At 29.3% G+C, this 24,505-nt stretch overlaps 1 protein-coding gene across 4 annotated transcripts in view; it reads left to right on the top strand.

Moving 5' to 3' along the window:
- The window catches only part of Ehbp1 (Eps15 homology domain containing protein-binding protein 1), a 32,948-nt gene extending 10,124 nt beyond the window's left edge, over nt 1-22,824 (top strand). For all 4 annotated transcript variants that reach the window (XM_047063763.2, XM_075736072.1, XM_075736073.1 and 1 more), the window contains 3 exons: nt 6,141-6,214; nt 15,705-15,819; nt 22,450-22,824. In XM_047063763.2, coding sequence (XP_046919719.2) covers nt 6,141-6,214; nt 15,705-15,819; nt 22,450-22,540 — 280 coding nt within the window. In that variant the 3' untranslated portion in view covers nt 22,541-22,824. The remainder of the gene's footprint in view (nt 1-6,140; nt 6,215-15,704; nt 15,820-22,449) is intronic.
- The last annotated feature ends 1,681 nt before the right edge of the window (nt 22,825-24,505 follow it).

Below are 24,505 nucleotides of genomic sequence, written 5' to 3'. Positions count from 1 at the left end.
TTGATCATGATGATGATGATTATCATCATCATCATCATCATTCTCAGTATGGGTCATCATTATTTCCAATCAAATATGCAGAATTATTGAAATTGTCATTATTATAAAAATATTGGCCCATTTCGATTCTGAAGTATTGATGCTTTTTCCCATAAGAATCCTTTGCTTACCACATAAACATACAAATATAAGATTCATATTGCGTGATCGATTTCTGTCTGTTCTGTGAATGTTTTCTCAAATTTTACATTGAAATTTTATATTCCCAGGTGTCTAACAAGTGTAATAATAATTGATGATGATGATTTTTGTTTTGTTATTGCTATCGTTCGTTTCGTTCGTTGTCTGGTTGTTGTTGTATCCAATGTCAAAAGGTCATAAAAATTTTGATTTTTTTTCTCGTTTTTTTTGTGATAGTCTATTTTTTTTTCTTTAAAATTCGAACGAAGTTTTTTTTGTTTTGTTTTCCACCTTTCAATGTGAGAAACATTTATTTATTCATTTTTTCTCTCGTTTGTACTAAAATACTAATGACAAGCTTGTTTTGTTTTGTTCAAGATTATCTTATGTTGTCAATTTGTCATCCATTTTGGTGTGGGAGATGATCAAATGACTAGAATCGAATGTTTAGTACACTATTATTGAATTTTGTTGTTGTGGTTTCGGTACTCGACCATATAATACAAAACGACGATTACCATGATTATTTGATGGCATTATCACTAAGATTATCTTTTTTTTTCTTGAATCGTTCTCGTCAAGATTCAATGGTATATTCTTATTGAATAATTGTTTTTGTTTTGTTTATTTATTTATTTATTTATTTTTTGCTTTACTTTACAAAAAAAAACGATGACTAACATCTGTTTGATGTGTGATCGGTATTTTGTGTGAAAAAAAAGAAAAAGAAAAACTTGATTCAATAATAATAATAATAATAATCACCAAATATGATAATCGGCTTTTAATTATGATAATAATAATAATAATAATCGAGAATCGGCATTGTTTTATTTATTTCGTTTTTTACAATTTTTTCATTTTCATTCTGGTTTTGGCTGATGATGATGATGATGATGATGACAAAACACAGGTGTTTGGTTTCTCTATTCATCTTAGAAAAACTATTATTTTTTTCGACATTCAATACGATGATGATCTAAATTTTTTTTTTCATTTACTTCTCGAATGTCCATTTTGATTGTGCATGTGTTGTTGTTGTTTTTGTTGTCAATTTTTTTTTCGTTCTTGAATTAAATCTATATTTTCGTTGTTTTTTTTTCTTGTCATAATTCTAATATCATTAATTAATTGAACAACATTTTTATAACTAGTCGTTATATGTATGTCATTTATAATAATCACAAAGTTATTTTTCATTTCACCTCTCCTTTTTTTTCTTGAAGTCTTTTGTTCGATTCATAAAAAATAACAAAATCGATCATTACAAGACCATCATCATCATCATCATCATTTATTATAGCATTTCAAACTCAGGTTAAGCCGCGGCATCATTTATTTTTTTCCAGTTTCTTTCGATCAATTCTCCAGACTATAGGAACAACAGGACATCAAAATGACAGATTTTGAATGACTTTAGCTTTGTGCTCTTTCTGGTCAAATAAAATGATAATAATACCAAGTTTTTTTTTCTCTTCTCATTTCCAGCACGCCATATTGGCAATGAATTTGTCCATTTTGTTTTTTTTCCATTTTATATTTTATGTATCAAAAAAAAAAATTTCATTAGGCCATTCACTTATTTAATTTTTCATTTTCATTTTATCGAAGGGGAAGTCAGAAATAATTATTTTGATCAATCAGATTAATTGGATTTTAATTTCCATGCAACCATCTTTGGATATATCATTGGAATATGAAAAAAAAGAATTTCAATTCATAAACGCGAATTCATGGTTGCGTTGGTGTTGTAATGTCGATGGTGGTCGAAACATTTTTTTTGTTCGATTTAATTCCATTCATTGTGATCATTGGATTAACATTTTTTCCCATTGAATGCATCTTAAAGAATCTCATTTATGTGAAATTACGTTACGCATTCTTGAGATTTTTCTCTCATTTCGCCATTCATTTTGGATGTTGATTATATGATGATGATGATGATTCGACAACATAATTTGATTACCATTCGTTTCGTAATGAAGTTTCCGTTCTTTTCTTTTTAGTTCTTTATCTATTTGTAATATGAATTTTTTCATAAACATAATTGTCATCTTTAATTATGTTTTGTAACTTGATTTAATTTAACCATTGATTTTTTTTTTGACTGGAAATGAATGTCTACCAATAGATCGATCGATTGATCGGTCAGTCAATCAATTGTATCTTTTTGAATGTTGTATGATTTAACAGACAGTAGTGAGACAATTTTATTATTCAAAAATCTACAATACAATTGAAAAGATGGACACTATGTTTTTTTGTATGTGAAATTTTTTTTCTCTCGTTATACACATTGTACATGGTTTGATGGAAGAAAAAAAAATTGAACAATTTCCATTGTCCTAGTCTATTATCATCAGGACAATAATAAGGTATCATAAATTGTTCTTTTTTTTGTTGTTGTTATTCGAATGTTGGAACCTCGCTTTTATTTATACACTGTATTGAGAAATATTTTAAATTTGTCATCAGGTCAATAAATGAATTTAAACTTTATTGAACATTTCTTAAAAATCTTTTGCCCTGAAAAAAATAGTATTTATGGATCAATTGTCATCACTTTTTTTTTAATCATCAATACGAATAATTATGGTTTTCAACAAAAGGCATGAAATGAAATGATTATGTTTCTACCTATAGCTCACGCTCATAATCAAGAAAAATTTTTTCTTAATTATAACTTTTACTGTATACTAAAATATGACGCCTAATCATGATTTTTTATTAATTTTAATATTATTTTCACTGCCCAATATGTAAATGTCCACTATAAAATGATGTGTCAAACGCATACATCACTCAATATAAATTTTTTTCTCATAACCTTATCTTGATGATGGTGGTGATTAACACGTGACCTTTGCCCTTTATTTATCAAAAAAAGTTTTTTCTCGTCCATGTGTGTAACAAAAAAAATAATAATAATTGATCCACGAATGCGTTAATAATTTGACCTTTATTTCGTTAGTGGGACTAGTTCTCGATTACATAGAACATTTGAATATCATTCTCTCAATATTTTCAAATCATTGTGTTGTTGTTGTTTGTTGGCCAAATATATTCAACTGTTTGTGGTCAAAACATTGCAATGTTTGTATGAGGCCTTATGGTCCATTTGTTGGTTACTTGTCGAATGATTTTTGCATGTTTCATTCAGTTGTTCCAAATCAATTTATATTCAATAGCCAATATCAATGCCTCCTTGGTGGTCCATCATTCGCCGCGTGTGCGATGAGCATGTTTTTTTTGTATCGGGTCTAATGTCGATGTCGTTGAATATAAATAAATGGGGGCTGTGTGGTATATTTCAAATTTCCATATCAATTTCATACATGTATCAATTGAAAATTATAACAAATAATAATCACCTCGTATATAATAAAGTTGCTACTACTATAGTTTCTGTGAATGGCAGCTTACTTTTTTCTTTTGGTGAACTTTTGACCAATAGCAAAATTTTCAGTTGATTAGCTATGGGACAACAGAAAAAAAATTCATTTTATTTGTATGTATGTGTTGCCAATACACCACCACCTACCTTTTTTCTAATTATTGTTTGATTGATCCAGGAACGAGTTATTAGAAATAGAAAAGAAAAAATTTCCGATTTTTATTGATTTAATTCCAATGTTATTTTCATAGTATTTCTACGATTGCTGCTCTAGAATAATAGACGCGACAAACAAAAAAAAGTGATTATTCGCTCCAGAAAAAAAATTGTTATCGCCCTCTTTATATGTTGTTTAGACCCCTTCTAAATGCAGGGTGGTCTTAACCATATAAGATTTGTTTATTTATTTTATTTCCAATTTTATTTTTTATTTTGATTATATTTTCCAAAAAGTCATCAACGACCAGACGGAATGATGGCTATTCACATTCTCTTTTTTGACATATTTAACGACTCCTTTTTTTCTGTTTGACGAGTGACAGGCCAATCAATAGTAGTAATCGAATATGATCTTGTCACCTGTATGTCACAATTGGTGGTGGTGATGGTTATGATAGTGAATAAATAGATAGATGAAAGGGACATCATCGTTTCTAAAGACATTGAAATTCAACTCAAATGTTCATCAATAGGATCGATTATTTTTTTGGCTTCTGTGTGTGTGTGTGTGTGTGTGTGTGCGTGTTTGTGTTGACAACTGACCACACATTGTCATCGATTTGCATGGTTGATGGTTAGTAGTAGGTTTGAAACTAATTTTTTTCCATGGCCCATGAAAATGGAATAGAGTTTTGTTCATTTGTCAAAAAATTGAATGTCGAGTCAATCAAAAAAAAAAAAAAAAAAAAAGAGAAAGATTCAACGACACTCGACTTAAGATTCGAATTCATCAAAAGTCCATAGGCCACCTTACTTGATCGAGTTTCGTATTTCGAGATGGCCATCATTTTTTCTTTTGAGAGGGGCCTGTCAATATCATCATCATTGATGATATCTCATGAGCATATGATAATGATCAGATGTCTATGTGTTTTTTTTCTGGTTCTGTTTTCAACAAATTCGGTACAATATCTGTATCTGTAAATGTATTTCTTTGTTTCGGGCCTCTTTTTTATCTTTTATTATATCTTATTTATTCAATTTCAATTCGTATCATTTGTTGTTTGATGATCATAATGATGATGATTTGGGTTGTATTTTTCAAAAAACAAGCTATTATATCATTGAACTATGGTCTTGATACTACTAGGTCTTACACATCACTGGTGTGATCTGTAGATATATAGTCATAACTTTTCAATTAAATTGAATCTAAATTGAGCTATTAAATGTGCAAAAAAAAGATGGGAATTGTCGATTGTGTGTTTGTGTCCATCCATTGATTTGATTATGTTTTGTTATGTTTGAGTAAGGTCAATGTTTTTTTTCTTTCGTTAAGATTGAGATATTGTCGGCGCCATTGGTCGTCGCCAAAATAAGACGATGATTACGACGACGACAATGGTATGCTTTTTGTATATGTCAAAATAGACTTTAACAAAACAAACAAACTACCTGAGAGATAAAACGAAATATCTATCTAACCAGTATCATCAACTTGTAATTTAGATATTGATGCGCACATAGAACAAGCGATGATTTTAAAAAATCGATTTTTATATATAAAAAAAATAAAATGCATTTGTATTGGATCGCGTTTTTTCCTATTGAAACTTTGAATAATTGAATGGTTGATGTCTGATCAATCAGTTTACTCAACTTAAAGGTTTTTGAGTGAAAAAAAACAATATCAGAATAAATCTACTTTTCACGTTGTGATTTTTGTTGTTGTTATTCTTTCGCGATGTTTATTTTATGATATGTCCCGATAGTAATAGTTGCACTAATAAATTGCATTTTCTTTTTATATAAAAACACCGATACCTGATGCATTTGTGTGATAAGAAAAATTGGCCATTGGTTTTTAATGAAAGCCACCATCGTTGAAAATATATGATAATAATAATAATAATAATAAACAATCAAAAGAAAATCAGTACACACATTAAAAACACCATTATATGATGATGAAAGCGGCAATTATGATGATGACGATATTGATACGACACTACCACCATGATCGTTGTCATTATGATATAGCATGCTAGAATACTGGGAATTCTTTCATTTTGAAGGGTTGTTAATTTAATCTATATTTTTTCAACTTAATCATTTGAATCTGTTGTATGGCTGAAATATTTGATCTTTTCCATGAATCCTAATTGTTGTGAGATAATAAGAATTGATTAAAAATTTATTTAACACACACACGCATGAATACACTATAAAAAAAACAAATTGATTCATTGGTTTTACATGATTTTTTTTTGATTGGATATAATCCATTTGCTTGAACAAGATTTCTCGTTAATTAGGACATTGAAGAGGTCAATATTGGTTATTGTTTCAATTTTTTTTTTGAAGTTTATTTTCTATTAATTACTTTTCGTTATAATTTTTTTAATAGGGAAAAAGATGCTGATATGAATCGCAGATACAATGAATTGAATGTCGAATTACGTGATCTAATGCTTATTGAAGGTAAGTTGACATTGTTTTTTTTTGTTGAAATTTTTTATTTAAACTTTTATTCACTATGATCATCATTTTCCATTATCATTTTCGCTTGGGAATCAATATCAAATCTGCCTGTTTCATCATTGTGTGTCTTTAATTTTATTTTTCTCATAACTGTATTGAATTCACATATAGCAAGAGAAACAAATCTTGGCTTTAGGCCATTTTTTTCACCGAAAAAAAGATTTTTTCAACATTCATGTTTGTCTCCATAGCTTTGTTTTTTTTTTCTTGTTGACTTTTGACATTCATTTCTTTCTGGTATGTCAATTATGATGGGAATTCATTTCTGTGAATTCTGTGATGATAATATTTTTGTTGACACTAAAACTTAATGTTAATGTATGACGTCGTCGTCATCATCATCATCATCATCATCTTGTTTGTTATTGTTTAATGAATGAGAGAATTGAATTGAATGACTATTTGACACTTGATTCGAATTAGATTACCAGATTCATTTTTTTCTCTGATATGTGTTTGTAGAAATCTTGCTATCTGCGGATACTATGCCTGCCTACTTGCACATTGACTATCATCATCAATTCCATTTGTTTAGATGATTTTTTTTCTCTATCCAACATAATCACACACACACACACATGATGATAGACACATCGATTGAAAAGATTGTAAAAACGTGGCTTTGCCTTGCGTCATGTGTATGTGTTATGATTAATTTGTTTTTTTTATTACAACTTGGACTTTATATTTTAGCCGAAACGTTGAACAAAGAATTTCGATTTTTGTATAGTGAAAAAAGCTAATTCAAGTGCCAATTGAATTTGCCTCAAGCATTATTTCAATCTGAACATTGCATTGATGTGTGTATTGTGCATCAATTATGGCCCTTGGTCTATGTTTTAAATGTAGCCAAAAATAGAAACTCTTGGGAACAGCGAAAAAAAAAGTTTGTTGAATTGGATTGAATTCATTCAACATTCATATTGAACGATTATTCCATCGACAGATACAATTTCATAAAAAAGGAGTAGAATTCATCACAGAGGGGGATATCAAATATCTTTTTTTTCAAGAATTGAAAATTGAACAATTGCACAGTAGTGTTGTCATTCCCTGATTTGATTCTATGCCTCATCTTGTTGATTCTAGACAATATTAATTATTTCTCTTCATAGTCCTTCGTGTATAACGAATATCGATTGATTATGATGATGATGGTAGTAGAAATGAAACTTCATTGTCAAAATAGGACTAAAACCCGATTAAATATCCGTACTCCTAGACAATAGTTTGATTTGGTATTTTTTTTTTCATTGTCGATTCATTGTTTATCTGTCTATTTCACCGATTCCACTAATAACCCAATAGAAAACTTTTAATAATCGTCAGTGAAATCAAGGGCGATGAGGTGAGCTTAAAGCTTAGTTGAAACATTCGTTTTGTGTCATGTCTAGCTCATCATCATCATCATCATCATCATGAATACAAGTTTCAGAAGCTTTTCATACATACACGCGAATGAATAATAAAAGCGAAAATCATAAAGTTCTGCATCGGTTCTGATTAGAACTAGGGATTTTTCCATTCGAGTTTTTTTCTTTCTCTCTCTCTCTTTTCAATGTAGAATATTCTGTCTTTTATATTCTATGAATTTTTCTGCTATTCTCGATATTGTGAATGTTGTTGTCCATTACTTTCATTCACTATTGGCAACGTTTTCAGTTTTTTTTTCGTATTTCGGTACAAAATCTAATGGCTTCTATCTTTACTTCAACTTGTCTCATCATCACGGATCCAAAAAAAATGATTATGATTATTTGGTATTGTCGGCTGTGTAATTTGGTGTCTATTAAATTGCAATTCTATATGTTTTACCATTATTGTGTGTGTGTGTGTGTGTGTGTGTCTCTCTCTCTCAAATACCATTTGATATTATATAGCTTGGTTTCGTTGTTTCAATTTCGTATTCATATATATTGTTTCGTTCTGTTTTGTAATATATAAAATGATAATAATATAGCAAAGTTGAATGTGTTTTTTTTTTTTTTTGATTTAGAAACATGAATGTATCTATTTAAAATGTGGGTGTATGCGTGCATTACATTTTAGTTATTCCTTTTGGAATCTAAACTTAAATTTAAATGATGATGCTGATGATGATGATGAACATCATTGATTATTGTCGCTTGGTAGCTGAGAGCCAATGATGAATGTCGTGATGATGATAATGAAGGTGAGCAGAATAGATATATAGGAAAAAAGTTTGCGTCATTTTCAATTTCATTCAGGGCTCATTTTTTCAATGTGAATGTTGTTCAATTCAATTCAGTTTGAGTCAATTTATTTATTTTTTTTTGTAGTATTACATTCTATGGTCTCTTTTTCGGGACCATTCTTTGCACTTTTTCAATTCTTCGTTTTTTTTTTTGGTCTCCTCACTGATAAGCGGCTTAACGTAACGAGCTTTTTTCCATTCTCTGTACCATCATCATCTTCGTTTTCAATTCTTTATTCTTTCTCTTGTTTGCTATATTTATCTATGTTCCAGAGTTATGTATATATAAATCGTATGTTTGCATTGGCGTGTTGGTGTATCTTGTCCTCGGTCCATATATTATTTCATGTAAAATATAAAAGTTTTTTTTTTGCTATTACTACTTCTGGTGCTGCTGCTGCTGCTTCATATCATTTCATAACATCAAATTTGGTTGATTTGGCTGGCTGATGATGTTCGGTCTGTTGTGTGTGTGTGTGTGTGTATGGCTACAAATAATAATAACAATAATAAAATCAATGTTGTTAATGATAATAGTGAAGTAATACTTACATACAATAGTTATATAAAATATTCTGTATGTGTGTTTTTTTTACCATTCCATTAGTCGACCTGCGTTTGTTTGATTTTTTTTCTGTCTTTGAATTTATCGATTGTTACGTGGATGAAAATTGATCCTTTATTTTTTTTTTTTGGACCAGTTTATTTTATAATATATGAATGTTTACGTGTCGATAAATTGTTTCAGTCAATTGCATTTGTTTTCTTACCATTTCGATGGATTTTTGATCATTTCTTTGTTGAAAAAAAATGGTCATCAATTTTCTTGGCATCATTGTCCGACGACGAATAGATTCGATTGTATTTCGTATGAAAATCTTTTCATTTTTATCATTGGTACAATCAATTAAAGAGAATGAGACTACAACATTAGACAATGATAATTATGGCTGGTAGCCTGGTGGTGGTTGTCTTTGGTATGGAACTACACATACTCAAATATACGGGCGCTACAATGAAACGACACCCATTGAGAGATGTGAAAAAGAATGAACCAACATCATTCATTAGCTATATAGGAAAAGTAAATGAACAGAAAAAAAATGACTATGGACAATCATTTAGCAAACTAATAGCACCTCATTTATAACTTGTCTCAACAGGAGAAAAAAAACAAAAAAATAAAAAAAAATAAACTACACTAATCACTTGTCACTTTATGACATTCAGTGTTTTATAAATTATAATTTTGTTGTTGTCATTTTTTTTGTCCTTTTACAAAAAAAAACGAAAATGAAACTTAATGTGCAAATAATAATATCACACAAAGTCCATTGGTTTTCAACCTATTTTAACTTTTATGAAAACCACTGATCTAGGTTTTGTTTGTTTTCTTTGATCTAAAATTTCTGAAATTTTTCCTTTTTTTGAATAAGCCTATGTTGAACATTTTTTTTTAAATTTAATTTTTTCCCATTGTTATTGTTGAGAATATTAATATAATGATATTATTATTATTATTATTATTAAGATGAGAGCAATGAAAAACATGTATACACACAAAACCCCGATAGCCAACCAGCCACATACATCATGGCAGCCCATAAATTGATCTTAAAGACTTTATTTTTATAAATATGAATTTATTGGTCCTTTTTCTAAAACAACGATGGACATTGAAAATGAGATATGGAAATGTGTTTTTGTGTTTGTATGTATATAAATTATCATTTTTTGTCGAAACATTACAAATATTAAGTCGATATCGATATGTGGTGTGTCGTGTGTCTATTTGTACATCATCATCATCATCATCATTTATATTGAAATATACACGTTATTGTATGGTTGATGATGATTTGCCGTTGTTTGTTGATCATAGAAATAGAAAAATGAAAAAAAAAATTCTTTATACATCTCAATTGTGTTTTGTGTATAGCTGATAGATATTTATATAACAAGAAATAAAAATGACCATTTAAATAGATTGTAATGGAAAAATTATCGACGACATAATTTATTACGTCACTTATTGTCTGTTTTTTTTCCAAAGTTCTACTCTTATATTTCTACCAAGTGATCGTTTGGTTCATCTTAATTAATTATGAAAACACAGATCGAGATAGATAGATAGATGGATGGATGGATGGCATGATGTCTCGATGGTTGGCCTTTCATTTTTTTTGGCCAATAGATATGATGCTCATCCCCATCATTTCTTATTTATTTGAATGTATATATACAAAGATATTTGAACTGCAAAACACCAATACTACATTTATAGCTTTCTCTCTAAAAAAAAAGAAGGGAAGACCATTTATGTTGATGATGAGGCTTTATGATGAAAGTATATTCACCGCAACTATACTTTGATTATGATCGTTTGTTGGCCAATCTCTATCGATCGATAAATAAATATAACTATTGAATGCCGGACATATAAATGCAGGTTTTTTTCTGGGGCTATTCAAAATGATTGATAATCTTCATATAACATTTTTTTTCTTTTAACTTTTGCAAAAAAAAACAAGCATCATTATTGGTATGTTTTCTCTAAATAACCATCCATCTTTGCCTATAAGTATGGCTCGAATAGAAAAAAAATTTGAATGCATCGATTTGACATCTAGAAGAAAGATGATGGATTGATGAATCCTGAATATCTCTGTCGTTTTTTTTCGTTCTTTTTTTTGATGATACTGATGATAATGATTATGATGATGATGTGTAAATTGTCGAATCTTGTTTACTTCACTTTTTTGATTGGATAATATTCGTTAGTCATATCGATTGGTTTTTTATTCTGATAACTATGTTTTCTCTATCTATATATGTGATGACAAGGTGACATTTTTTCTTTCCATTGTTACATTTCTCTGATACAAAAAAAAATTGCCGACAATCAACACCACCACCACCCACCAAAATTGGACCACCATCATATATCTTTATCATTAACATTGTTGTTGGTTAGTTTGTAAAATTTTGACAAATTCATTCATATATAGACAGATAGATATTTACACTTTTCGATGTAGTTGTTGTCGATTGTATATATGAACATTAAATTCAATAATGTAGAGTTCCTTTGTGGATGAATTGTTTGTTGTTGTTGGTGGTATTCGCACGCGGATTTCACGCTTCGGATAATTCACTTTTATCGCTTATAAGTTTTACTTTAGAATTATTATTATTATTATCAACACTAACCACCAATACCAACGAAAAAAAAACTCAGCGGCAATCATAGAATACCTTTGAATTTTTTTTTTGTTGTTATTTGCTACCTAAAAAAGTGTCGACTTAAGATGTGTGTTTGTATGCGAGTTTTTTCACATGTTTCAAATATATGAATTGATGAATAGAATTTTCTGGGTGTCCTCAGTTGTATTTAATTTCAAATTGATTTTCGATTCATTCATTTTTTTTTCTCATTCATTCGTTTTCGAAGAGAAAAAAATCTTTTTTTTCTACATTCAGAGATTCAAAAATTCAAGAGTCGGCACATGTTAGCAATTCTCACAATAAACAAAAAAAATTGGTACATTTTGGTCACATTTTTCAATAGGAAACAAATTATAGAACAAAGAATCGGTGTATTTATGTATGTATATGTGTAGTGCAGTGCACTTTTCCGCCGATTAAACCACTCTGCCATATATTTCATTCAATTTTATTATGATTCACATTCATATAGATTGATTTTGATGAATGAATCAACGGCAAGTGTATGTCCCTTTTGTGTGTGTGTGTGTTTCGATTCAATCAATTCATTCATTGCTTTTTAATAATAATGACAAAGAAAAAAAAAGAATTTTTTTTTTCGTTCTGAAAACAAACCATTTTGGACATTTGTTCCAGAAACACACTTTGAATAACATACACAATACCAAAAGATCCAGTTAAGTTTATATGGAATAAAATTGCTATTTTATCATCATCATCATCATCGATTTGAAGTCCATATTATGTAATCGAATGATTATGATTATTATTATTATTATCGAATAATGATGCTTATTCGTATTATATTACATTTAGATTGATCATGATAATGTTGACAGCCAACTGTCATCATTAAAAGCCATTTTATTTTTGTTTGTTTGTTATGGACGGTATTAATAGAATAGAATGGAATTCACCTACTCTCTTGTTTCTATCGATGTTTTGAATCGGTTTCACATTCAATATATATTCTGAATAATTATTTAGGAACATTTTTTTTCAGTGTTTCAATTGTCATTCGATTGTTACACTTGTTCGTTTATTTCGATGATGATGGTTATTTTTTTTTTATATGGCTGTTGTTGAAGAATGGAATGGAAACATTACTGTTTGACTTGTATTTTCTTTTTCTCCATCATCATCATCATCATAACTATCGTAATATTCGCCATCATCATTTAGACTGCACATACACACAAACTAATCTGATTATTTTTTCTCTCCTGTCTACGTGTGTGTGTGTGTGTGTGTGTTCCAAAAGAAAAAAGAATCTAACCATATCCATAGTGTATTTTTATTTTATATTTTTTTGTATTTTTACTTTACATTGAAGTATATATACACTTGGTAAGCCAAATCATCATCCTCTTGTCTTTCTCTTCAATCATTCATTCATTCATCCATCGTGAATTTTTCTTTTTCGTTTATTTTGGATTCATTGTTATGTCGTTGTCGTTGATTTCCATGTAATATTTTTTTTCAAATCATCTATTCGTTTGTCTATAGTGAATGATGCTCTATTTTTATTTTTTTATTTTTTTTTTTGTTGTTCTTGATGGCAACCACATGATGATGATGATGATGATGATAATGATAATGGTGACGACTAAAGATTTTTCTATTTGCAATAAAGAACAAAGGCTGCACACATATTATGAACAGAAAAAAATTTGGCTCGATTTCTGTATTTTTTTTTATATTTGAAATCGTTATTATTTTTCAATTTCATTCTTTTTTTAAAAAAAATCATTGTTTATTTGGGCGGTTTGATAGTCGATTCACGTAGTACACGATTCATTATATGGTTTTGATCGGTTGGTTGCCGTTATTTTTCCTCTTTTTTTTACTAATAGGCCAAATCTTGATGATCCAAATGATTGAACATTTGAAAAATAGAATACTACTGTATGTATGAACGATGATGATGATGGCAATGAATGAACAATTGGAGGTTTAGCTTTATAAGAATGAAATCGAAAACATTGGAATTTTTTTTTCTGGATGAAATTGAAAAATGCACAAACATGTATATAACACATTGTATGATATTTAGATACCGATCGTTTTGTTATTTTCAAAAATGTCATTGTAAACATTGAAATGAATAAAATCATCGTCATAATTATTATAAGCATTTTATTTTATTTCTTCAATTTTTTTTTCATTCTCTCATATGAATATGCTATGATTTTTTTTTTCGTTCGTTTGGCATTGGATTCTTGGTTGTTGTTGTTTTTTTTTGTTGTATGTTGTTGTTTGTACAATTGTATAATTTCAAGCTTCTGACACATTTTGATTTGTGTCTATTTAAGAAGATTTTCTTTACCGTTCTTCATTTTTTCAACCTCTCTCTCTCTGTATACATGTGTATGTGTGTTTACTGTTCGGTCTTTTCTTTTTTACATTCAAAGTTTTATTTCTTATTATAATCATTTTCAAATTCATCTGCCGCAAATTAATAAATTTTTTTTTCGTTCTCTTTCCCGTTTCGATGATTATTTCACTTTGATTTCTTTACACCAAGAAAAAAAAAGATGACAAGATGATACCCTGAACTGAAAAATAAAAAGCTCTTTAAGAATAATTTTTTTTTTGGCCGATATTTTTCAAACAAACAAACGACAACTTTGATTGGCGTTGAACAATCCGTTTTTATTTTAACCACTTTATGGACTTTTTCGGCTCTATGTTCTTGATGAAAAAGTGAATTTTGAATTTCTTTTTCTTTTTCATTTTTTTTTTTTTTTTTTTGATATTACGACTAAAGAATCTGGCGTAAGCTTTATTTTCGGAGATGTTGATATTTTTGGCTTTTCTTTTCTGATTATACCGTAAAAAACACACACACATATACGAAACGTAGAGAGATACACACACTAGGTCCAGAAACAACATTTTATTTTGAATTGTTTTTTTCTTCATCATCATTGTTCTTATTGATTAGAATCTAGGTGACGATTATATGGCGGTTTGTATTTTAGTCTTTCTATATATACTTATTATCTCCATGTATAACGAATCTTGTGATTAATAAAATTAAAACTTTTTTTTTTTTGGCCATCGAAAAGCCGATTTTGGTTACATTGATGTGATCATAATAAGCGCTTCAAATTATGAATGAAAAAAAAATGCATTTTAGCTATCCGAATGCGGCGGCATCATTCATTCTCAATTTATACGATTCGAAATGAATGAACTCGATGAAGACTATCAATCGAGAAAAATGTTCATGAAAAGAATTCATATCATCATTGCCGCGATGAATTAGGATTGAGGGAAATTTTTATAAAAAGAATTTTTTTTTCAATGAAAATGATTAAATGAATGAATAGACACAAGCACATTTTGAATGACATTTTTATGAATCGAAAACGATTCGCAATTTTTTTCATTTCTCATCCATCGATTCCATTCAATTTGACTGAATATGATTTGATTCGATTCGATTGATTGAATCAAATACCAAGCTCATCATCATCATCATCGTAGTTGTTATCGTTGTCGATGCCAATCTATCATTGATGATTGGGCTAGATTTAATTACAACCAAACACACGGCATGTGGTGTTTTTTTTTGCTTTTGACAGCCATTGTTCTTCACATTGATGATGATTATGTGGAATCCCATCGTCATTATCATTGTGTATTCATTGTATGACCACACCATGCTAATTATCACCATTGATCAACCCAGAAGCGATTGATCAATTGCTATCGATGTTGATGCTGATGATGATGTAGGATGGATAAATGAATGCTATCTTTCCGCCAAAATGTGTCAAATTTTTTTTCTCAACTAAAAATGTAATGGATGGATGTATGATTATTATGGTGGTGATAGCGGGAGCAATCCATCAGTGTGTTTATGTTTCTCTATCTAAAAATACGATAATGCTGATATTGTTTTGGCCTATTGTGATTATTCTTGTTGCCCTTTGACCTATTATACTTATTCTTTTTTATTTTTTTTCATTTTATCATCACTGACAGATTCTCAAAAGACGAATGTACAACGAACACGCGAAAAACAGCTTCTCGATGAGCTTGTTAAAATTGTTGACAAACGAAATGAATTGGTTCAACATTTGGATAACCAAGAAAAAGCGTAAGTATAGATGTTTTTCTTTTTTTTTATAAAAAGAATTGATTTGAACTTTGCTGACATTTTATACTTTTTGGCCATTCTCGTGGTTTTTTGTTGTTAGTAAAAAAAAAAGCTTTGTCAAGATGCCCAAATTACAGTAATACCCCGCTTAACGCTAGGGTTTCCAAAATTTTGAACATAAAATGAAACAGCGCTAATTGAGGCACCGTTAAATTGGGTATTACTGTATTTGGCGATGACAGATTCAATGTGTGTGTGTGTGTTTGTTTGTGTACATACAAGTGTATTTACAACAAATGCAGTAGGCAATTTTTTCATGTTTTTCTTTATACTTGATGATTTGTCCTGTCCCATACAGATTTTTTTTTCGTCATATATTTGATGTAATTCAATCTATCTTTATGGTCATTCATAGTTAATATACATACAGACTTGATGATAACCAAATTCAACAACAGAAAATAAAGTTTATAAAGCCATACATTTTAGTGTATATATACCATACATACAATATATATCTTATAGCTTAGAGTTTTAAGGGGCTGATCCGATTTAAATTTGTTTTTTTTGTTGCCGATCGATACTCTTCAGTAAATATTAACTTTTTTCCCGTTGTTTTTTGTTTGTTGGTTGACTATATATATATATGGTTGGGATGTTTCCTCCCTGTTCATTTCGCCGGATCAAAACAAATTTTTTTTAATATTCGTGTATTTGATCATATGATCCTGTGGTTACACGGTTGTTGAGGATTTTGTCGATGACGATGATCCCTATAGGATTTTCACTGTCAAGACCATGACTCTGGATCATCTGTTCATTCAATCTGTTTATGTTGTATGTAGTTTTGTTATGTTTTTTAGTGGCCATGTGTGTTTGTTTCTCTAATGATTTTTTTTTCGTTGCTAATACAAAAAAAATATCCAAATGAACTTATACCAGAAAAAGGGCAAACCAGCCAAAAAAAGTGTCCATTTTATCTTGTGAATCAAAACAAAAAAAAAATTCCCTAAATTTAAAGACATATTTTCACTCATTCATAAAGTTAACCAAATGAATTCACATATTTAGTCGCTAAATTTTTCCAGTGAATTAAAATATTTTGATATAATTGATTTTTTCATTTTTCAATAATGAAAAAAAAATCTTGAATGAATCTTTCGTATAGTATATTCGTAACGGTTTTTTTTCCATCATGACCATTACGAAATTTCAATTTATGACACTCTCTATCATCATTCTCATAATTGAGAATGAAGAAGAAGAAGAAGAAAAAAAAAGTTTTCAACATCAAATATAATTTAATTGAAATAATATTCATAGCCATCATTTTCATTCAAACATTTTCGTATTTTCGTAATTCATTTCATTCATTTATTCATTCATTCATTCTATTCTATTATGGCTAAATGTGTCGAGATTTATGTCTCCCGGTTTCCTTTTTTTTTCTCATTCTCATTATTATTAGTTTTTTCTTGATTTCAACTACTAAATCCTTTCTGAAGTGTGTATGTGTGTGTGTGTGTGTTTATATAAAAAAAACTTGATTTTTTGCTTAATTCGTGATATGTGTGTGTGTGTGTGTGTGTGTATAGATAGCAAATAATAAAATGAATTAAAATGACGAAAACTGAACAACGAAAAAAAAGGTTATTGTGTTAACCTAATGCTGTTTTTTTTCTCTCTTTATTTGGTGATTCTTGATGAACTTGAATGAATTATAACTTTTATTTACCTCGGTTTTTTGTCTGGTTGAATATGTATGTATGTTGTTCAATTCTGAAAAAAACAAAAAATGACAATGAAAACGACATAGATATGAAGTGAAAGAAATAATAATATTATTATGATCACAGTGAGAATTTTGTCCTACACACACACACACACACTGCACACGATTCTTTCATTGATTTTAAGATGTGCACGACAATTGTAATATTACACTACGTGACCATCTTTTTCCAAAATCGTGTGAACCGTTCATTTTTATTTCTAAATCAAAGAGTTGGATAATTTAACTTGAATCTGAAGAACAAAAATTATGGCAAAAAGTTAGAACCTTAACAAGGTTACATCAACATCATCTCATCATATATCCACGATGATGATGATGATGATGATGATGGGGATGGTGAGCAACCATAATAACCATTTAGGTATGATTCATCATAAATCATTCAGAACTCATCGAAACCTTTTTTCATGGTTAGTACGACCAACCAAGAAAAAAAAACGCATCCGTTTGTTACTGCTCGTACATTTTTTTTCTTTTCTTTCCAGCCATCAACCAAACAAACAAATATGAAACGAAACGATTATAAAATAAAAAAAGAAATAAAGCAATTGAATTTCATAAGGCAAAGATTTTTTCACATAGCAAAGAGTTAATTGTTCTTCGATTTTTTTTTGAGGTAATTTTAGAGTTTTTTTCAATTTCTCTGGGTCAAAAAAAAAAATTTTTTTCATTTCATTTTGTTTGTTCAATTCAATTTTCTCCAATTGATCATCATCATCAGCATCATCATTGAGGTTTTTTTTTCTCGCCCTGGCCATGTAATTATTATTCTTCGTTTTCAGTGTTTTGTGTGTGTATGTGTTTTATGTATGTATTCACCCTTCGTACAATCCCAACAACGAGAAGCATAATATGTGTTTGTGCGAATAAAGAGAAATAAATTATCCACACACATACACAATACAACATGGTGAAGAAAAACCTTTTTTTTCTACCTGGAGTCGTTGTTGATAGGAAAATTCGTTTCGAAAAAATTTTTCTCCATTATTATTATATGGGCAATAAGGCACACATTTTTTTTCTCTCTCTCTTTAGATGTTTGAATTTTTTTTTCTTGAAAATGAAGAAAAGAAAGTTGGTCGATACCATTATTACTACCTAGATTGTTTTCAATTTTTTTTTGTCTTTTTAAAATGGCTATTTATATTCATATTTCTCATCTTGAATTGAAAACAAGATTGAAAATCCTATGATGATGATGATGATGAAAATTGAGCAATTCGAACCTGGATAGTGAACAGAGCAGCAAAGAAAATGAAGGCTCTGAAAAATTTGAATAGCTTTATGCCATGTTAACAAAAATTTGTCAATCAAAAATTTGATCAAATTTAATTGAGTGTGTTGATGATTGCGTGTATTTCCATGTTATTTTACTCATTCAATAGACATTTTAGTCTTATTATCCATAATGATCGTTTTTTTTTTTTGGTTATTTATTGATTTGTACATAAACACACACACACACACACACATACATACACGAAAACAACAACAGTAATTTGACCACGCGTGCTAGCTCGTGCGAACATACCAAATGGAACACGCGTCTGTTTTCTACTTTGTCTTTTTTTTATTCGTAAATAAATATATCTCATATTATCTATTTGGATCAATGCGTGTCTAACAAGCGTATTCGCTAAATCCATCGGTACTTTTATTTGTAAACATTCAATAGAACACATATTCAATATATTAAATGTATCAACCTTTTTTTTAATGCTAAAATCATCACCAAAACAGATATACAAAATTGAATTTAATAGAACAAGAATTTTTCGTATAAACATTTAAGAAAATACGATTTTATTTCAAATTAAATGCAGATTAAGGCCAATAATAATAATAATAATAAGACGTCTTGTCTTGTATTGATCGGTTGTATATATCATATAGACAATTTTTTTTCAACCGTTTTTTTTCTCGGTTCAAAGATGCCCTTTAATGTTGACCTCAATGGTTATACCCGTTACTTCCATTCTCAGATTTATTCAATTATGATTTTTCGGCTAATTGACTATTGGTATTGGTCAATCGCACATACACGATTCGTTATGAGTTTTTATTTTGTCAATAACAAAAGTTGCTTTTTTTCTATGTTTTTGTTGTTGTTGTTGTTCGGATGATTTGTTGTATAGTTAAATATGTATGTATGTATATGCTATATATTCAATCTAATTATATTTTGAGGATTAGCATTTTTCTGGATAATTAAATTCACATTCGACTTTCTCTCTCCCCCTCTTTGTGTGTGTGTGCGTTATGGCAAAATCATCGTTGTATCGGCTTCACTTGCATAGTGGTTGTAATTTTTTTTCTGTTTTCATTTCGGTTCGGTTCTTTACATCTCTTTTGAACTTATACTGCACACACGGCTCCTGGGATTCTAATCCAAAATAATTGGACTACCCGATTATTTCTTTCTTTAGTTTCATGTATAGAGTCACTACATATTCGTCTGTATGTCTTCTATACTGAACGTTTTTTCTTTTTCTTTTTTGCTTTCTTTATGCCAATCTTTTCCATCGTTTTATTCGTTAGTTTATTTTGTAACATTAGAGGTTTTTTTTTGACAAACGGAAGAATGAATAGTGAGCGATACGGTACAAATAATAATAATAATGATAACAATTGGAATCTATTAATGTATGGATATATGTTGAAATATTGTTCATATCACAAATCGAAAATGCATCTAGAATTTCCGTTATTTCATCGGAAAAAATGTCAGAAATTGATACATTAAATCAAAAAAAAAAAAAAAAAAAAAAAAAGATTGAGGTTTTGCAATATATATATATTTTTTTTGTTTCAATTATACACAAATAACCAATAACTATTCAGGATTCTCTTAGCAAAAAAAATAAATAAATAAATAAAAATAACATTGAATGATGTCACGCAATGGTCTATTATGGTTGATTTAGTTGGCAATTTAGTTGCACATCTTGATGATGATGATGACGATGATGATGAGAGAATGTATCTCCACATCTTATTAAATGATTTTTGATGTTGTTATTGACATTATTTGTACTTAATGATTTAGTTTGAGTATTCATTCAAAGTTTAGTGGTTCGCGTGGTTCATCATCATCATCATCATTGAACATTAATTCCTTTTCGACACCTGTCAATTCAATACTTTTTGGACATTCCTTCATTTCAATGGTGATTGTCGTATTTTTCTCGATCGACCGTCAAACATCTCGATTGAACGATTGATCGATCTTTGGAATCAAAATGGTCTATTGGTACGATATATAAAAATCATTCATGATGCTTCTGATGCTCATCGACTTTCAGTCGATATTATTTGATGGTGTATGAAAAAAAGGTATTCTTCATGGTGAGGTCTATTTTTTTTTTCTTCGTTTGGTCCTTTCATCTCTCGAATGTTTTTTTTTCATCGTCGTCGTTCATTTGTTATTGTTGATGATGATGATGATGATGAGTAGCCATCGATTTAGTTGGCGTCGTTGTCTTCGTTAAATAAAATTTGAAGAGCAAGCAATCACTAAGGAATTTTTGTTGAGGTCGAAAAAAGAAAAAAAATTATACGATCTCGATCGATTATCGAGAATGACATATCTTTTCCCCTCTACCTGGATAGTTTGTTCATTATGGTTGGCTAGTTGGTGGTTTATTGGGCATCCATACATACACAAGTCAGGCAACATAGTAACATCGTTTCATATCTATTCATCAAATGAATTGATGTAGCCATGGGCGCTTATCTTACTTTTTCTGACTAACATTCAAAAGTAATCTTGATCAGTATCATGGTATTGCCGCATCACTAGCTTCAATTGATCGCGCGCGCTATCGGTATTTATCATTGGTGGCGGTAAATATATTGCGGGCGCTGTCCATATCAATCATTTATTTGTGATTATACATGAAATGATGATGATGATGATGATGATGATGACCAATAGCATCCTTGTTTGACTGACTGGATGGGCAAATGATTTTTTATTTCTTTTCCTAATGAGACATGATGTGATCATTCACGAATTGAACGCGCACATTCAATATTGCTGTTTTTTTTTGTTGATAGGAAAAAAATTCACATTTATCTCAGTATGTTTTTGTTTGTGGTAAACTCATATCTCAATCACATTTGTCTTTTATCATTCGATTTCAATTGATCAGTATTTTTTTCAAAAATCATATCTTAAAAAGCAATTTTTCACTTATACCAACCATTCTGCAACAATAACGAAAAAACAAAAAAAAAAACCGATGATTTCGATGATGATGATGATGGTCATATTGAGCATACTCAGCATCAGCATCATTATTACAAGAATCATAGTGTTGAATTGTTTTTCTTGGTTATCGTTGTTTGATGTTTTGGTATGCAATGATTTTTTTTGAACATTTATTTTTTTCTTCTTTCTTTGAAAAAAGACACACGCTGTGAGGTTGTTGATTTTTTTTTCTTTTTGGCAACCATTGAACATATATACCATTCAAACAAACTATGAACGTGGTAACTATCACTTCGGCTTTTTCTGGTCATTCGATGTATCCATGTGTATGTGTGATTTTGGCCATTTAACCCAAAGACACCGGCACATCAGAAAGAGAATGGGAGAGAGAGAGAGAGAGAGAGAAACACATTGACATCCGTATAAAATTAAACAAATTTTCATCTATCGTAATTTCCTTGATTTCTAACATGTTAATGTCATATATTTGTTTATGGTTAATACAAAAAGATTGAATGACAAAACCAAATGAAATTATGATTCTGAAATACTTTTTACATTCTTGCATTGTTTAATAAAAATTTTTAATTGGTTTTTTTTCTCCTTTTTTTAAACTAACACACAGAATCGAAGAAGATGAATTTGTCGAAAATCAAACACAACGATCCTTACCTGTCATTGATGCTGCAGCAGATAAAAATTGTGTGATACAATGAAACGTGTTACTTCTGGCTTGTTGAATCGATTGGATTTTGGTCGAAAAAGTATATATACAGAAATTTCTACATCTAGTCAAAGTCGTATCACGATTTGTTACATATACCTGGGCTGTTTTGATTCAAAATCATAAGCAAAAGACATTCACGAAAGAATTTAATCATACACCATATTATAATAATAATTCGTACTCAAATTTTTCATCCTAATAAATAAAAATGTTTTACAATTAAAAAAAACTTTATCGAATTTTATAAATAAAAACCGTAATTTGACTCGAAAATGTAATATGAGATTTAGTTGACAGAAACTTTGTTCTCATCATCATCAATATGATTTGATTGTCTCTTTATGTTGATGTATGTATGAATGGATCATCGTGGTTAATGAATGATAAGTGTAAATTGATTGGTAATTCATATATATAGGGGCATTAACATTCACATTCATTGTTTAACACATTGTCCTAGTCATCATCATTGTGTATAGTTTACAATGATTTTTTCTCACGCACACAAAAAAAATGATGTAGGTTGATTTCCTTTTTTTTTATTTCCATTCATTCATTCATTCATTCTTGCATTAGATTGTTGTTCTACAAACATTGCACGCACTTTATTTTAAACATAAAAAACTTTTGATATATATTTATATATGGTGATGATAAAAATGAAAATTTTATTTTTATTATTTTTATCATCATATATTATGATTGCCCATTCAATATTGTTGTAGTGGATTTATATTTTTTTTTCTCTTTTTGGTCTTTTATATACAAAAAATCATCACGATCTCTGGTTGTATATTTGTATATGTGTGTTTGTTCATATCAGAAACATTCATAGAAAATGATGATGAAAATCAGTTAGTTTTAAACATGATGATGATCAACAGCAATGCTAGTCTATAGTTGTAACTATTATATAACATACAAACACAAACACACACACACACACATCAATACCGACACCATCCGATAACAAGGTTTCGATAGATTCTGGATTTAATATGAGATGATGTTTAATCCAAGGCACATGTCTCTTGATGCAAATTACTTGACATAGTATACTGTGGAACAAATAATATTTTGACATGTAAATATAGAGTTCCATAATAATAATAATAATAATAATTTTGGATATTTCATCTTTCAAACTATAAAAAAGGGAAGCTGTTTTTTCCTATTCTGTTGTCCGACGTGTGTGTGTGTGTGTTTATGTTGATGATGACACGTGTTTATTTGTTCTCACATTTCATATTTTTTTCCCATTTATTTTTTCTCATTTTGAAAGAATAATTAGCCCTTCGGTAAAAAGTTTATTCGTTTCGTTCTGTTTGATTATCTTGCACTAAGCTTAGAAATTCTATCAATCAACTTTATTTATCAAAATATTCTGCAAATTAATAATTAGCAGCAAGAAATCTTTCAAGACCAATTTGATTGAACACAATTGATTTAAATTCACTAGTAACAATAAGATGAGAATCTTTGTGAGAAGATTTGCGAAATATGTCAGTTTTGTCCATCGTATGTTTAAATTGTATAACACATTTATGACCATCATTTCAATCGAAATAGACCGTCATAGATCGTGATCATTTCTTTTGCAATTATACGATGAATATCGAATTTCCAACATCATGTCATTTGTATAAAACAAGCTAAAAAAAAAATTTTCATTCAATTGATCATGTCATGCTCACCATTTATTTTGATAATTAAACAAAATGAATTTGTTCGCGCGTTTATTTTGGTTTAATCACATTTATGAGTTTCATATTTTAAAGTTTCGATGAGTAAATTAGACTTTTATAGTTATTTCGATTAATTGATTGGAATCAATTTGATTTTTGAATTTTCGAATTTGATTTTTTTTGGTTTGATTTTGTTATGCATATACGAATCAAAATTGAAATGAATAGATTCTCAGTTGGTCGCTGTCTGCTAAATTGGAATTTTTTTT

This window comes from Dermatophagoides farinae, chromosome 2, assembly GCF_024713945.1.
Source record: "Dermatophagoides farinae isolate YC_2012a chromosome 2, ASM2471394v1, whole genome shotgun sequence".
Taxonomy (NCBI): domain Eukaryota; kingdom Metazoa; phylum Arthropoda; class Arachnida; order Sarcoptiformes; family Pyroglyphidae; genus Dermatophagoides; species Dermatophagoides farinae.
This window is presented reverse-complemented; position numbering and strand designations above follow the sequence as displayed.